This window comes from Periplaneta americana, chromosome 4 (genome assembly GCF_040183065.1).
Source record: "Periplaneta americana isolate PAMFEO1 chromosome 4, P.americana_PAMFEO1_priV1, whole genome shotgun sequence".
NCBI lineage: Eukaryota > Metazoa > Arthropoda > Insecta > Blattodea > Blattidae > Periplaneta > Periplaneta americana.
In genome coordinates, this window is record NC_091120.1 from 119,528,408 (window position 1) to 119,543,893 (window position 15,486).

The following is a 15,486-nucleotide window of genomic DNA, read 5'->3' on the forward strand; positions in this document are numbered from 1 at the left end:
TTTTTACTTCTATTCTTCCCTCTGCATCCTCCAGTCTGACATGTCTTGTGAACGTTGGTCTGCTGAGGAATTCTTTCAGGAAGAGGGGCTAGTGGTCTAGTGGTTGCATATCTAACTGCTAGTTCTTCTCCTAATTTGAAAATGAACTGGCGCCGATAAACTTTGTCTTCTGTTACTTCCTTCTACAGAATCCATGGATTGATTGCGGCAGTCCAGCACAGAGATTTTTTCATATTGCTGCGCGATAATTCAAATTGAAGTAACATACTATTTGTAAAAAATAATGTGATGTAAGTAAGTAGTAATAATAATAATAATAATAATAATAATAATAATTTATTTATTTTTATTTATTTATTTACTTACTTATATTTAATGTGCTGTACAACAGCCAGTGACCAATTACAGTTCAGCACAAAGAAAATAACAAAAACATCGGACAATAAAAGTACAGTGGAATAATTAAAATAATGGCAATTAAATAAAATGATAATTACAAATGAATTAATGGAATCATATAAATGAAAAATGGCATCATATAAACAGTATACAAAGATATGCAAGATGACGAAAATATTATGATACATATCTAAACAAAAGGCATAAATTAATAACAACTGACATAAAACTCAAAAAGTATATACTACACATTAAATGGATCCAAGTTCAATCAATGCAAATTAGCATATTTTATACATCTGCAGACTGGAGAGATTTAGAATTCCTATTATAAAAAAAAATTATGAAATCTTAAACCCTTAGCGGGAATACAAAGACTGATATTGCTTATAAATGATTCACAATCAATATCACCCTTAATGACTTTACAAAAAAATAAATAATCAAGATCCTGACATCTGGTAAATAAACTACAGCAATTAAAATATTTGCAATTAATCTCATATTTATAATCGGAATTAGGTAAAAATCTATAAGAACACAAGGAAATAATTTTTTTTTTTAATATTCTCCAATTTAGCCGAGTCAGTGGAAGTAATGAAGTTCCATACAACAGATGCATATTCAAGCTTGGATCTAACCAATGTATAGTATAAAATTAATAAACACATAGGAGTAGGAAAAGAATAAGTTATAGATCTATTAGACCAAGCATTCTTAGTGAATGGGTATAAATAAATTGCACATGATCATGGAAATATAATTTAGAATCAAGTAAGACACCAAGATCTCTAATACAATCTTTCTTAGTAATTATGACATTACTAAGAGAATAATTAAATTTTAGTGAAGTAGTTTTTCGTGAGAAGGAAATGACAAAAGTTTTGGATTGATTAATTTTTATTCCATTTTCAACAGACCATCGTGAAATTGAATTAATGTCATTTTGTAGAATTTGACAATCAGCCAAACTATTAATTTTACGAAAGATTTTGAGATCATCCGCAAATAAGAGGCAGCTAGAACTTATTCTTTTACTTACATCATTTATAAATAATAAAAATAAGAGAGGTCCAAATGTAGAACCTTGAGGAACGCCACATAAACTATTAAATGGAACCGAGAGAGAATTACCTAGTTGAACACAAGATTGTCTATTTGTTAAATCATTTTCAAACCAATTAACATAGTTAATGGAGACCAAAATACTTAATTTATTTAATAAAATTTTATGAGGAACAAGATCAAATGCTTTGCTAAAATCAAAATAAATTGAGTCAATTTGACCTTGATTTTCAACAGCAAGCATTATGAGATTGAGCTAGGAAACTAAAATAGTAGTAGTAGATTTTCCTTTAGTAAATCCATGTTGGGCTGAATTGATCTTATTTTTGACATAAACTGAAATGTGTTTGTGAACAATTTAAAAAAAAAAAAAAAAAAAAAATTGTTTAGGATAGAAATGGGTCTATAATTAGTAATACTGTTTTTATTACCATTTTTAAAAACTGGAATAATAGATTCTTCCTTCCAAAGTGAAGGGTAAATTCCTGTTTTTAAACTAAGATTGAATAAAAAAGTTAAAACGGGTATGAGAATATTAGAGCATCCCTTAATTATAAAGTGAGGAATGTTCTCAGTACCGTAGTTTCCCCTAACTATGGTTCACATTTGTCACATTTTTCTTTGTATATTCAATACTATTCATCCAGATTAAGTGAAATTTTGGCTTCGGACTCTTGTAAATGTATATTAAATAAATATTGACATAAGTGTTTGAAATTATTTAATTACAAGTGTTAAAAAAATAATAAGCATTGGTACATAGTTGTATTCTGGGTTGCCCAACTATGGTCCACTCATATATTCATGCTTGAAAGCATGAATGGACTATAGCTTGAGCTGTAATTATTCGTAAATCAGTACATTGTGTTTCTAATTTAAGGGTAGAAACATAATCTAGCACAGAAATATTAAAAATAAATGAAAAGGTCATGGATTCTTTTTATTAGTACACATTGCATAAACACACAATAAACAAGTGAAATCTCAAAGTCATTTTCCTGCAATAATGAACAACTACACTCACCGGCAAAAATACCGGGCCACCTAAAGTTTCTCAATTTTTTTTTATGAGGTGAGAATCAGAAAACCCATTATGAAATGAAGAAAACATTGCTTCCCAGAAAAAAAAACTCTTTTTTTATTATCACTTGCGCTATTATTTTCAATGCCAAACAATGGATATAATTAAAAGGTGTAAAAACTTACAAATTGTTTCAATTTTCTTCCAAATGTTCAACTGATTTTGTGGCCACCCAGATGTTACTGATAGCGGATATTGCCTCCCCATGACTGTATGACTGTTACCATTCGCCGATTCAACCTTTTGATTAGATTCTGGATGTCAGTCTGGTTGATACTATTCCATTCTTTACTTATAACATTTCAGAGCTGCTATAAGTTGCTGTGAGGAGTTAGTCAACTTCTAACTTGCTTCCCTAGCATTTCCCACACATGTTCAATAGGGTTTATATCAGGACTTCTTGCTGGCCATACCATCCTATTCAATCCAACGTCGTGAAAGACCCACACATATTCAATAGAGTTTATATCAGGACTTCTTGCTGGCCATGCCATCCTATTGAATCCAAAGTCATGAACGAACTCATCCATGATTCTTGTAGCATGAGGGCGAGCATTGTCATTCATTAACAGGAACTTTTCACTAATAAGTGGGGCATATGGTACCACATGTTAAATTAGACCTTCGATGTATCTTGGAGCAGTCAAAGCACCTCCATTAATGAAAACAAGTTCTGTGTGAGCTTCATACGAAATGCCATCCCATACCATTACTGATCCACCTTGGAAACTCACACTTAAACTGAAGGTACATGAAGAAAAACGTTCTCCTTCTCTTCTCCACACTCTTTCACGTCCATCTGCAAACTAAATCTCGATTCATCTGTGAAGCGCACTCGTCGCGACTGCCCCATGTTCCAATTAGCATGATTGTGAGCAAAACGTAATCATTGAACACGATGTTGCTGGAGCAATTCTGGGCCTTTAGCTGGTCTTCTGGAATTCAGCCCACATTCATCCAGACGTCTGCTTACAGTTCTCTCACTCACGTTAACTTGTCTCATTTTCTGGAAGGCTCTTCTGGTCCCAAGAACTGCAGCCACATAACGCTATTCCCATTTTCTATCAATTCAACCACTTTTGCTGAATCGGTAGGACTTAGTGATATTTGTATACAATTAAGTACTCCAATACTGCCTCAAGAGAGCTTACCAGTCTGTAGACTTCTTCAGCATAGCTTGAAATGAGTCTGAGAAGTTCAGACACAATATTGCAAGAAGAACGAATCTCCTTTTCGTGTCTTCACATATTCAATAGAACGATGCACACTGACCTTGTTAAGCATCCATATCATTGCCACGTGTAATGGTAGATAGAAGCATCTATGGGGAACATAATTCCATCACAGTGGCACCTTAAATGGCAAACACCGAACTCTTGGGGGACTTAGTAGTACATAATGCGTTTTGGACCATAGTTGGGTGCCTGGACCATAGTTATGGGAAATTACGGTACCTTTAGATTTATTAGGTTTTAACTTTTTAATGGCTTTAGTTACATTATCGAACGTAATTTTAGGCAGTGGCAAACAGTCAGTAATATTCAAATCATAAGTAATGAAATTAGAGTTATAATTTTGTTGAACAGATTTAAATTGACTAGCAAATGCATTTGCAATTTCTTTCTGATCAGTAATGTGAACGCCATTTATTATTAATTCAGTGGGATTGATATTAGGCTTTCGAAAAGCTTCAACATATTTCCAAAATTTATTTGGTTCATGCTTTAGGTTATCGTCAATTGATTGTAACCATTTGAATTTATCGGATTTAATCATGGGTTTGACTTTTTTTTTTTAATTTATTGAGTATGCCCTTAATTTATTGAGTATGCCCCAACGATTATAACTCATATGTAGGGGCTATACAAGAACACATACTTGTTTTCTAAAATTAGAATAAACTTGATAATGATGATCAGTTTTATATTTTTTGTAATTTTTATGAGCTTTATTATTTTTCTTAATAAGCTGACGTAATTTGTTTGAAAACCATTTAGGATAGTGCGACTTTTTAACAAAGATGACAGGGACAGAAAGAGATATAGCATTGTTTATAATTTGAGACAAGGAATTAGCAGCAGTGTTTACATCAGTAGTCTGATATATGCTGTTCCAATCATAATTGTAAAGAATAGAATAAAGATTCAAATAATCACCTTGAGAATAATTTAAATATGAACTAATATGACAGTGTACTGGTAACAATAAATTAACTTCAATATCAATAGAGATAGATGGATGATAAATATCCTCTAAAACTAGAGAGTGATCGGTAAGTTTAACTGTACTATTATTGACATTAGTAAAAACCAAATCAAGAAGATTCTTACTACTAGTAATGGTAGAGTTAATTTGATTTAATCCAAGAAGGCAAGTCGAGGAATATAAATCCTTAGACTTAATTTTAGAGTAATAATGAGTGTCATTAAGATTAAAACCAGTTGACCAGTCCATACCCGGGGTATTGAAATCACTGAGAATTGCTATTCTAAAATTATGAGTATCAAGATTTTTTTCAAGAAAATTAAGATAAGATTTTAAGTGATTATGATCTGTATCAGGAGAGAAGCAGGACTGGGCAAAATACTGACATCCAAGTATTTCAAATACAGATACAAAATACTTCAAAGAATAGTATTTGAAATACAAATATAAAATACTTTAAAATAATTAACCAAAATACATTTGTATTTCATATACTCAAAATACATTTGTATTTCAAATACTCGATACAATATACAAAGAAATAAGAATATTACTGAAAAATCTAAGTATTTTTACCTCGAAGTTTTATATAAATACTGTAACTGAACATTCTTCCTTTTCCCAGTCAGCAATGAAATTATGTCATATATGAATAATTACTGCTCCCTTTAAAAAAAACTCTCTCAAAAAGTTTATCAGATAAGGATCCCCTTGCTTGGGAATGAATAAATCCTGCAAAAGAGAACAGTCTTTCTACAGGCGCAGAAAGCTTGTTTCATTGTTGGATAATTCTGTAGAGTGCACAGAGTTGTCCCTTTGCAATTGAAGAATTGTGTGAGCTCATACTCCGCAGTACACAAGTTCTTTTCTTTTTGCTTTTCAAAGTCTGTTGTACTTGAGTTGAAAACATAAGAATTGTTTTGAACGTCTTCAGCAGAGAACTGCCCAGTTGATTTCACGCACATATTCTGTGTCCTCTTCTTATCATTTGGTAAGGCAGTGTCAGGTAGCCAGCCATTCATCTTAAATGATGGGTGGAATCAAACTGCCAAAATAGCTCAATTTGCTTCTGGGGTCAGATCAAACATTGCTTTAAATATTAATGTAAGCGAACTTATTAGGATTGGAGTTACTTGGAATAGGGGCGTAGATTGCTAGATAACAGAATATGTAATCTGTTTTGGAGGGAAATTAATGTGGACAAAAGTTGGCCATAATAGCACATCTTCTCATTTTGCATTAAATCAAAGGCTACGACAGTGGGTTTCAGAACTGCACAACATTCTTCAAGGTACTGAAATTCAACAACTTTGAAGGTTGACAATCCCAGTTTTTCACATATACTGTTTATATCATGTTTGAATTCCAATATTTGAGAGATTGAGTCGTAAAGAGAATTCCATCGAGTTGGGCAAGGAAACTTTAATGAATATTTCGAGACATCTGATATAATTTCTGAGGATTTGGGTCTCCTAGACGCATTCCATAATGCGAACATTTATTAAGTGTTGGGTGATGGATCCTTGATGTTGTTGGAAATTTCTTTATGGCATTAAGGAAATCAGTTGTGGCAAGAAAACTAAGTGTATGGCTAGCACATCTGAAATGTGTAACTTAGGCAAATAATACAAAAGCTCATTCTTCAAATCCAAATCTTGGACAAGAAGAAGAAGAAAGTATTTTGAGTATTTGAAATACAAAATACATCAATTTTATGTATTTAAATACAAAATACTTTCTAAAATCCTTACAAATTACAAAATACAAGTGTATTTCAAATACTGCCCAGCCCTGGTCAGAAAAGTAATGGTTACCACTCACCACCACCTCTTATTTTGTTAATGTCTTCAAACATTGTCTGCATGAAACAGAGCATAATTATTAGGAAATAAATTTGTATTAATAATTAATTGATGATTAATTAATGTATTAATAATTGACTCTCATAACCATATACATATTTTGATGTACCGAAGTACATATGATATTTCCATGCAGATGTTCTGCGTCATCACATGATGAAAGAGTGATGGAACGGAGAAAAATTCTCTCCGGCGCCGGGATTTGAACCCGGGTTTTCAGCTCTACGTGCTGATGCTTTATCCACTAAGCCACACCGGATACAATCCCGACGCCGTTTAGAATCGTCTCAGATTAAGCTCCATCTCTTGGGTTCCCTCTAGTGGCCGCCCTCTGCATCAGCACGTAGAGCTGAAAACCCGGGTTCAAATCCCGGCGCCGGAGAGAATTTTTCTCCGTTCCATCACTCTTTCATCTCATAACCATGTTTCAGTGAGACAGATAATGAGATCATTATTACTTACTACATTTTGAAAAAAATTCATCAACTTTAGTATTAAGACCGCGAACATTTTGGTAAAATATCTCAAGATGATTACTAGAACTACCCATTGAAAGTTAAAGAGAAATAAAACTAAGAGGCATTATGAATATTATTTTTAATACTAGACATTGTACTAGTGTCTTCATCACATCGAACAGTAGGTGAAATGACCTCATTACCAGATATATGAACTGTCTGCTGAGAAAGTGGAATTGAGACTGCAGGAATTGCTGACACTGAATTCCCTAGGTTGCTTATTCAAGCAGTGTCAAACACAACACTACTATATGATTTCTTAACAGTATTCGCAGCAACCTGCTGGTGACCCACTTTAGAATCTCGAACAATCTTTGGAGGATAGGAATTCCTATCCATGATTACAGCAGCAGCAGCAGCAGCAGCTTCAGCAACAGCAGCAAGATTATACTTCCTGTACAGCATAATATTCTACTTCCTGTAGATCAGTATCGGTTGGCTGTTCTGGTTGCATGTTATCTTGCCTTACATTGTGTGACGGAATCATTATCTGAAGATTCACGAGTTTCACCTCTGCTAGGAAAGTAATCTGCGTCCTTATCAGCATAGTCTGTACCTTGATTTTCACATAATTCGTCGATTTCGTCAATGTCACACAGATTACTTGGATTTTCACCTTCTGATTCATGACCAGATATATTCATCAAATAGTCAATTTCTTGTTCTGTAAAGTACCGTTTGTCTCCAGAGGCTGACATTGTGAAACTGAATTTTTGCCGACGAAAACAGTGCACGCATGTCAAATCGACACACACCCAGAGAGCAATATTCTATTTTTAGATACCGACAAAGGATCTGCCGAAGAATCATAAAACCTTGTAGAGGTCGAAATGAAATCTAAACCTTGCTGCAACAATAGAAATTTGAACCACTTCTGGTGTGTATGTATGCCCGGTCTGAGACTTTGCACCTGTCAAAATGACGGGCGATGGTGCCTCTAGTAGTAATTGCTTGTAACATTCTTCAGAAAGATCGTGAAAGTCCAATATTTTCAGGAATCATACATCACAAAGATGAAATAAAAGTCGTAAATCGTGGGTCATAGGATGAAAAGCTTTTAGACTAATAATTATTTAAACCTGTGGTACGCGGCATAATGACAGGTCAGATTCTCCTAGTGTCAATGAATAACACATTTTATTAATTGTTTACCTTTTTATTTAAAGACTTTAGTATTGTTGGTTAGATTTTTGGGTGGTTGGTTTGGATATGAAATTTCTAAGATTAATATTGGTAATATTATTATTATTATCTATTAAGTTTTATTTATATTCAAGATTTATAGGTTCCAAAGTTTTATTGAAACAAACAATTGTGCATTTCTTATGGCAGACCTATCTTCAGTATTACAGTGTTGCTTTAATGATTACAATCCCTTGTGTACAATGGAATTTTGTCTATTAAATTTCTCCAATAACGTATTTAATGTGGCAGCAAGTGATGTTTCTAACATTATTGAAGTTCACATAGCTGAAGAATAGAGTATAAACACGGAATGACCACAAAACAATGATGAAAATTTATTCTATACGAATAAGTTTTTGTGCGCTTCAATACAATGACATTTTGCAACTTTTTATCCCTGTACAAAATAAAATATTTGAAAAAAAAAAAATTATCGGTCCACCCTAGTGTACAGTGATTATGTATTTAGAGAATATGAGAACATAAGAGAGCCCTGAGCCTAGATTAGACATCAGCAAGAAAAATTACTGACGATTTCTTGCCCATATCGATATTTACTTCCTGCTATCCTATCATTAGAGGTAATGAATTCCATCTTACATGTGTTCCCACCTAAGAAATATAATATTTCACACTGCCAGAAGGTCTTCATCAAACATGCCTAGAAGTGTTATCAACCAACCATCACAGAAAACAGTAAGACTATTTCACAGGCCTCACAAATGGAAACATTCACCAGTTTTTTTCAATATAGAAACGACTTACATTCTCAACTGTCTTTTTTCATAATGATGAAATGTGCTCTAAGGATTTCACTATATAGTTATATGAGGTAAATATTGACATTAGGATCACTCTGTAGTTATTTCAGAAATTAGAAGACATTGTTATTGGTGTGATGATTTGTTCAGTGTTATGTACAGACCCAGAAACAAAATTTGGGCCACCTGAATTTTGCAAGTTCCAGTTATACAAGGCGCATCCAGAAGGTAAGTTTCCCGATTTTTTCCCCTTGAAAGTAAACATAATTAGCCGTGTCAATTGCGCATGCGTAACAGATCTATGACGTATCAATCGTATGCCAGCCGGACAGGTTCCGCCTGGTGCCAGTAGCGTTGCAGCAGTGGTCCGAAATGGAAGCTCTTATTCCTTCTCCTGCCGCCTGCGAGGTTCGGTCGGTGATAAAGTTCTTTAATGCACAAAGCATTGCGCCAATTGAAATTCATTGGCAGCTCTGTCAGGTCTGTGGGCCGAACATAATGAGTAAGCAGATTGTGCGTCGCTGGTAGGGAGTTTTCTGAAGGTCGTCAAAGTGTCCATGATGAAGAGCGCAGTGGGCGACCGTCCCTCATCAATGATGATCGTGTTGAGCTGGTGCGGCAGTGGATCATGGAGAACCATTGCTTCACGATTACAGAGCTGAGCAGCCATTTTCCGCAGATATCGCGATCCTTGTTGCATGAGATTGTCACTAAGCACCTGCTGTTCAAAAAAGTGTGTGCCAGGTGGTGCCGAAAAACTGACACCCTAACACAAAATGCAACGTTTAGGAGCAGCACTGACATTTCTGCAACGGTATCACGATGACGGCGATGAGTTCCTCGATAGGATCGTCACGGGCAATGAGACTTGGATTTCGCACTTCACACCAGAAACCAAGCAGCAGTCAATGCATTGGTGGCATAGTGGATCTCCGGTCAGGACGAAATTCAAACAGACGCTGTTGGTACGGAAAGTGATGTGCATGGTGTTGTGGGACAGGAAGGGCATTCTGCTCTTGACTTCCTTCCAAGAGGTGAAACAGTGAATGCTAACTGTTACTGTGAAACACTGCGAAAATTGCAACGTGCCATTCAAAACAAGAGGCATGGAATGCTTAGTGCAGGTGTTGTGCTCCTCCATGACAATGCTCGTCCACATACAGGTCGGCGCACAGCAGCTGTTTTGACGGAATTTGGCTGGGAGTTGTTTGATCATCCACCCTACAGTCCTGATCTTGCTCCGAGCGATTTTCACGTTTTCTTGCACCTCAAGAAATTCCTGTCCTCCGGTGAGCGTTTTGGCAATGACAAAGAGCTGAAGACGTCTGTCACACGCTGGTTCCATTCACAGGTGGCAGAGTGATACAAAAGTTGATCCCACGATACGACAAGTGTCTCAATTCTGATGGTGGCTATGTTGAAAAATAGCTGAAACATTGCTGTACCTGTTGCCAATAAATGTTTTCCTGAAAGTGTGTGTTCTTTTTTTTTTTTTTTAATAGGGAAACTTACTTTCTGGATGCACCTCGTAACATACTGTGCATGCTCACTGGTTACTGAGCATGCACAGTATGCTATAACTGGAACTTGGAAAATTCAGGTGGGCCAAATTTTGTTTCTGAGTCTGTTCCAGATTTACTTTAATGAATGTAATTTAATTTTTTTTATGCAGGGGAAGATTCAGCAAGTGAAGAATCTACTAGAAGATGGAGCAAATCCAAATACTAAAGACTATGCTGGCTGGACGCCTCTGGTATTGTTATATTTTAAATTTTGCAACTTAAGACTGTATGTTCTCATATTGTTACATAGGTAACTCAGATTAATTTTATTTTTTCGTTATACAAAATATAAAAGAAGTAGGCCTCTTTGATGATGAGATTTTCACGAAACACATTTTAGTATGCAGTTTAGAATAGTTTTGACTTTTGCTGAACTAGCAATCTGTAGCTAGAAATTTTCCTTGTGTTGCGTACCCTCATCCATTGTGATAAATAGGAGGTAGAAACCACTCTTATTCCTATGTCTAGCAGCAGCAGCAGCAGCAGCAGCAGCAGGAGTGTGGTATGCAGGTATGATAGTAAGCATGAGCTGGAAATACGTATTGTTAAGCTGTGTATTGCAATCTGAATTACCTTCTCTGTCTATATTACCAGATTTCTTAGTTAAGTGACCTCATCAAAGTTTACCATATTTGATGGCCAAGGTTAATGATAAAATCTTAAATTTGGTTCAAATGATTTCCAGCATAAACTTGCCGGGCTGTCAGGATGTTTCCTAAAAGTTAATTAACATGCTTACCAACTTCCTATACCCTGGAGCATTCCTACAGATTGGTTTGCAAAGTGTCTTGATTATCATTTACAGTAATTTCAGAGTGAGGAACATTTTCTTTCACATAGCTAGTGCATCAAAACTTGATTGAAGCCCAGAAACATGGTATGATGCGAAGAAATGCTTAGTAGATTTCAGAAGGCAGTAGAAAGAAAATGATGGCAAAATTTTGCAGCACCAATTGTTGTGTGGTAACAGTTGTGCTGGAAAATCAGTACACAGCAGTGGCGGCTGGTGGTGAAAATTTATGGATGTGCACTCTTATACAAGATTGTCTAACCTTGACATAAATACATGCATACATACCTCAGCATACAGATGGAGGTTCTTCGCAGCAATTTTAGTAACATTATTTCCTTCCAAGTTCATTAGTGACACTTTCAGTCCATTTAAAAATAGTTTATGATATATACAACTTAAGTCTGTTAATTGACGTAAAACTACAATGAAACACAATTACAAAACGCTGAATAACATTTCAATCACATCACATTTGAATCAATTTCCTGTGAATAAAGTTCATTCTTCTGTCCTTCTGTTGTGAAAATTTATCGATTACTTTTTCGTTGAAGTTCGGGATTGATCGAACAAGTTGTTTTTCATTCAACAACATTGCTAATGCAGTTAGTCTCTCTTGTGACATTGTGCTGCGGAGAAAGGTTTTAATCCTCTTTAGTGTCGAAATACATCTCTCCGCTTCGCTAGTGGTCATGGATGTGGTAGTCAATACTTTGAGAACTTTCAGAGCTTCACTGAATATTTTCTGCAAATTATTCTGAATAATGAATTCTAGCATATCAACAGCACAGGCTACATTCCGGAAGTCCTCACGCATGTACATGACTTCTACTTCTGTTATTAGTTTGGAACTATCAACAAATGGATAGGCATGACATGCTTGGAAGAGGCTTTCCTCTGGGAAATTCCTATTAAATGACGCGAAATTTTCCGAAGAAAAGAGATTTGATGCCATAAGATGGCCTGTGAAGGAGAAACGTTCTTTAGCTGCAACTCTTCTTGAGGCTGGAGTCTCTTGACATCTTCATTTCGTTGAAGACAGTTCTTCTGAAATGTCGTCCACTGTATTCATAACAGATTCCACTGCAGATTTAAATGAAGAGACTGTAACAGTATCTATTATTCTCTTTTGGAGCTGTTGATATAAAATATCCACATGTGGCATTATGTGGTGAAAAAATTCAAGCCAGAATAAGAACACAGGCTGCTCCATTTTAAAACGCAGATCTCTTGCTTGTGTGATGGTGTTTACTTGTTTACTTGAATTTTCAATTATCTCAAGACATTCCATCAATGATTCTCTGTGTTCGTACACTGTTTCTACAGTTTTAGATTTGAAGTTCCATCTGATGTTTGAAGTTGAAGGAATTCTTCTGCCCACAACTTCATCTGAAACGTTAACTCTTTGAGGTCAGTTGGCAAAAAACTGAGGAATTTCAGTGAGGTCTGCAAAAAATATACGAACTTGTGTATTTTGGCTGGTCGCTTGAGCCATTATCAGATTTAGTGTGTGAGCATGTACCTAATGAGCGTAGCCTATGGATAAATTTGTTTCACGATCTCCTGTACATCCGAATGTGCCCCACTCATCACATTAGCTCCATCATAGCTCTGTGATATAACTTTCGTCTTGTCTGATACCACTTCTTCTAAAGCGTCTTTCACACAAGTAGCCAAAGCCTGTGCGTCATGACCGCAAGGGTTTTTGAATGTCCAGAATCTTTCAACAGGCTTTCCGTTGGAGAGCAGGTAGCGAAACACTATGACCATTTGGTATTGGGACGAAACATCTGAAGTCTCATCAGCTATTATGGAGAGGAAATCGGCTTGTTGTATTTCTGTTTTAATTTCATCTCGGCACATGTCAAGCATACATTATAAGAGTCATTCTGGATTTCTTTAGATGTTCTTTTAAACACTGTTGCCCTTTTTAGATGATCCTTTAATAGTGTATCCAATTCAGATGTAAAATCTATTAGTCCTCTGAAAATACCAGGGTTCATGGAATCTTCTGTCTCATCATGTCCTCTCAGGGCCAACTCGAATATCCCACAAAACTTTATGCATTCAATGATTTGAGAGCGAATGTGTCGGCTCTTTGATACCTCAATATTTTGTTGTTCTGTGTTCCTCCTGAATGCACAATCAAGTTGTTGTCTGATTTCATATTTCCCTTATACCTGAAATTCTAATTCAGCATTCATATGCATTTTTGTTTTAAGTGCCCTAGATTACAAAAGCCTGATTTCGTCCATGTATCACTACTTCTGTCTTTGTCACATGCAAACATTAAGCACGGAAAACAATATATGCTGTTGGTTAGTACACAGCCACAAACCCACCCATACATGCTATATACATCCTTATGAAATAAATGGTTCCTAGCCTTTCCTTTGCACATGGTCGTTTGCACAAAATTCAGATTTTGAACTGGTCTTCCTTTTTCTTTAATGGTCAATTTTTCTTGCAGCATTAGCTGGGAAAAATTAAGGTTTTTTTAATTCTAGAACAGTATTCATTATGTTAACTTCTCAGATCTATAACACTGATAATAACACACACTCAAATCTATAGGCCTAACACTGATGATAACGCGCACTCAAATACTCCACAATTCTAAACAGAAACACTCACAACCAAGATAGCCAACGTCTCGTAAAAATATAAATATTTAATTTTATATTTTCTGTCACGCGTTATTCGTTTAGTACTCTAATATTAGGCAAATTGAAATTATAACCATACAGAAACTTAAAAATTGACAAACTATAAATCAATTTTAAAGTAATGAATTTGAATTTTTTTGGTATTAATTTAATATCCGTATAGTTGGCTGTTCTGTGAATTTTAACTATGCTATGAAAGTCAATCTAGCTCCCATTTTGATAAGGATAAATATTGTTGTTATATCAGCTCGATCTTGAGTTTAAGACGGACCCTCCTTGATGTAATGTATTACTTATATATTAACAACAATACATGTTAAATATTGTAAGCGTAATCCTTTATGATATTACTCCATTATAATATGTTGTGAAATTTTTCTAGAGACTATGACATTCACTTGTGAAACTCTGGACAGGAAATATTATCTAGGGGCAGTGTTAAAAATTTCGTCTGCTAACTTGTGAGAGAGAGTTGACATATTAAATCACGCATCCGCGCTTCTATGAGCCAGGCAAAGAAGTGTCTCCTATCTCGACTATATTGGCTGTACTTTACAAATAACCCCTCTTTCCTCCTGCTTTAGCCATACAACCCATGCTCTGGCTACAGATTAGCAACTGGCGAAAGAAGAGGCCTGAGTCTATACAAAGAGGAGAAACAAACGCGGTACATTCAAATATGAAAACTGTGAGGTATGTAGAGTGTTTGCTGATGCTTTAGGATATTATAATTTTATGTTTTTTATATTTTTATACAAATTAAACATTTCAACACGCTCTTGCACAAGAACGGGTGTGCACTGTCTCCATGGCAAATACCCAGAAGCCGCCACTGGTACATAGTGACAGTGACTGTGCAGTGGTACACCACTATTTACCTTCCAAATTTTTTTTTAAGTACGAGAAAGGTGATTGAGGAAAGTTTTTAAGGACTCTTGCAACATCATACCAACACCTCTTCCTGCCAATCTAACCATCAGCATTCCATTCACCCGGTTGGCCTTCAGTCCTGATCTGGAACCTTGTGGTGAAGAAGCAGCTTTGTGGACAGTGATTTTCCAGCCCAAATGGCTTCGTCTGTAGACATGAATAACAACTGACAGTAATAGAGAAAAGTAAATGGCATAATTGGTCTTAGAAGTGATTTCAAATGTGACAATGTGTATACATATGAGGTGGTACTGATAAATTCTTAACCTAACGTGGAAAACAAATTTTTATGTATCCAACATGATCATCTTTTTGAACATAGCATAATGGGCATCAAGTAATTCTAAGCCTTTTGAAAGAATTGTTTATCTTGGTCTGCAAAGCACTCTTCCACGGTACTTATCATTGCTTCATTCAGTGAAAACTTCTTCCTTTAATGTAATGCTCTCTCTTTCTGAATTG

The 15,486-nt window shown here is 35.5% G+C and overlaps 1 protein-coding gene across 5 annotated transcripts in view; it reads left to right on the forward strand.

Moving 5' to 3' along the window:
• Window positions 1-15,486, forward strand: part of LOC138698151 (BRCA1-associated RING domain protein 1-like) — a 188,845-nt gene that overhangs the window by 90,421 nt on the left and 82,938 nt on the right. For all 5 annotated transcript variants that reach the window (XM_069823893.1, XM_069823891.1, XM_069823894.1 and 2 more), the window contains exon 4: window positions 10,749-10,829. In XM_069823893.1, coding sequence (XP_069679994.1) covers window positions 10,749-10,829 — 81 coding nt within the window. The remainder of the gene's footprint in view (window positions 1-10,748; window positions 10,830-15,486) is intronic.